Source organism: Salpingoeca rosetta (assembly GCF_000188695.1).
Source record: "Salpingoeca rosetta unplaced genomic scaffold supercont1.6, whole genome shotgun sequence".
Lineage (NCBI taxonomy): Eukaryota > Choanoflagellata > Craspedida > Salpingoecidae > Salpingoeca > Salpingoeca rosetta.
Window position 1 is genome coordinate 385046 of NW_004754928.1, and position 1857 is coordinate 386902.

Genomic DNA, 1857 nt, shown 5'->3' on the forward strand with positions numbered 1-1857 from the left:
AAACGGGGGCCCAAAACGGGAAAGTGCCTAAGGGCGACCAACGTGTGCAATGCTCGCTGGGCAACCACCCCAAAACGGAAAGGGAAAACTTTTCTCGCCCTCTCAAAGATTACCCCAAAGACCACGCGCAAACGCTCAATGCTACATAATTTGATTGCCCGAAGACTGCTTATGACGATGATGTGTCTTACTACTCTCATATCTGCCGTTGTGTTGAGGATCATGGCGTCAAAAGGCATGCATCCGATAGCCCCGCTCAACGGGCTATCGAATGTTGCCAATTTGACTCGCTTTGAGCGAAGCATTGCTGTGTAACAGGCTCATCTTTGAAGGTGTGTCTGCCACCCCATATGAAGCGTGGTGCGCAGCGCACGCCCCATCCTGGGCTTTCTCCATGGCGTTGACCATAGCAGCGGTGCTTGTCACGTTCATGAGCACAAAGAAGATGACGTTGTTTGGTGTGCTAGAACCAACAGGAAAGCCCAAAACGTGATTTTGTATGTTCATGTTCTTGTCAGAATGCCTTGTTAAACTCATTGGAATACACATGGCATTTCTGGTTGAACATTATTTCGCTTCATCAGAGCATCCAAGGTTTTGCAGATCGCTCAGACAAGCTTCTGTGCACGATGTCAACACCTTCTCCCCGTTGCATCTCGCTGTTTACTCGTCGTGCAATGGCGCAAACAAAACACAGAAAAAAAAAAAGAAGAAGAAAGAAAAGGCATACGCCAACAAGAGCGCACATCGCGCCCTTGTTGGCGTTGTATTTGCAGGGTACACGCAAGCAAAGGTTGCTCGTCAACTTGGCATGCCTTCATCTTCAACGGTACAAGACACAGAACGACAGTCCAGCAGCTGCAGTAGCGGTCGCACATGTGACACGCGCAGACACAGACACACACACGCACACGCACAGACACACAAGCACACAAAAGTAAGAACGATAGGCCCACAGAACTAAAGCTGGTGCAAACACAGAGCAATACTGCAGGAACATGTCAGAGGTTGGGTCCTTGCGATGTGGTGGACGAGAGGGTGGGAGGACAGCTTGTTGTGTCGTCGAGGCAACGGTAATGTCTATGCGCATACGTGTGTGCGTGTGTGTATGTGCGTCTGAGTGTGTCTCCATCACGGCGACCGGAGTGGTGGGACCACACTGCTCATTCAAGGGCATGCGGACGACGTTGATGTGCTCTCCGCTGCTGGCGCCTGTGCTGTTGGCGACGTTGTCTCCGACTGCGTCTGTTCTTGGCACCTTGGGCATCGTGCAGTGCAAACTGCCACGATGCCGAGTGCTGCTGTTGCTGGACCTGCTGGTGGTTGTGTTGTTGCTGTATCTGCAGTTGCTTGTGATGATGCAAAAATTGATTGTTCAGCGACACATGCTGAGCGACGGTATGGTGCACTTGTGGCAGCAACTGCAACTGCTGTTGCAAGTGTGGCTGCTGCAGTTGTTGTTGCTGTTGTTGTTGTTGCTGTTGTTGTTGTTGTTGTTGTTGTTGTTGTTGTTGTTGTTGTTGTTGTTGTTGTTGTTGTTGTTGTTGTTGTTGTTGCTGTTGTTGTTGTTGTTGTTGTTGTTGTTGTTGTTGTTGTTGTTGTTGTTGTTGTTGTTGTTGTTGTTGTTGTTGTTGTTGTTGTTGTTGTTGTTGTTGTTGTTGTTGTTGTGGCCAGTGTGGCTGCTGCGGCTCGCCCGTATCATCACAATTGTGTCCGTCCACGTCGATCACATCACCGCCATCGAAACCCTCTTCGAACGCAGCACCTCCGATCACACCACCTCTCTTCCTCTCCACACCATCGCTCCTGTCATGCACCACACCACTCGCCGCTTGTGGCAGAGAAGGCCATTCGATC

The 1857-nt window shown here is 50.3% G+C and overlaps 1 protein-coding gene across 1 annotated transcript in view; it reads right to left on the bottom strand.

Moving 5' to 3' along the window:
* Positions 1–264: 264 nt before the first annotated feature.
* Positions 265–1857, bottom strand: part of PTSG_02649 (uncharacterized protein) — a gene marked incomplete at both ends in the record, with an annotated part of 2938 nt that continues 1345 nt past the window's right edge. Inside the window, 3 exons of the mRNA XM_004996091.1 lie at positions 265–463; positions 990–1080; positions 1259–1824. Coding sequence (XP_004996148.1) covers positions 265–463; positions 990–1080; positions 1259–1824 — 856 coding nt within the window. The remainder of the gene's footprint in view (positions 464–989; positions 1081–1258; positions 1825–1857) is intronic.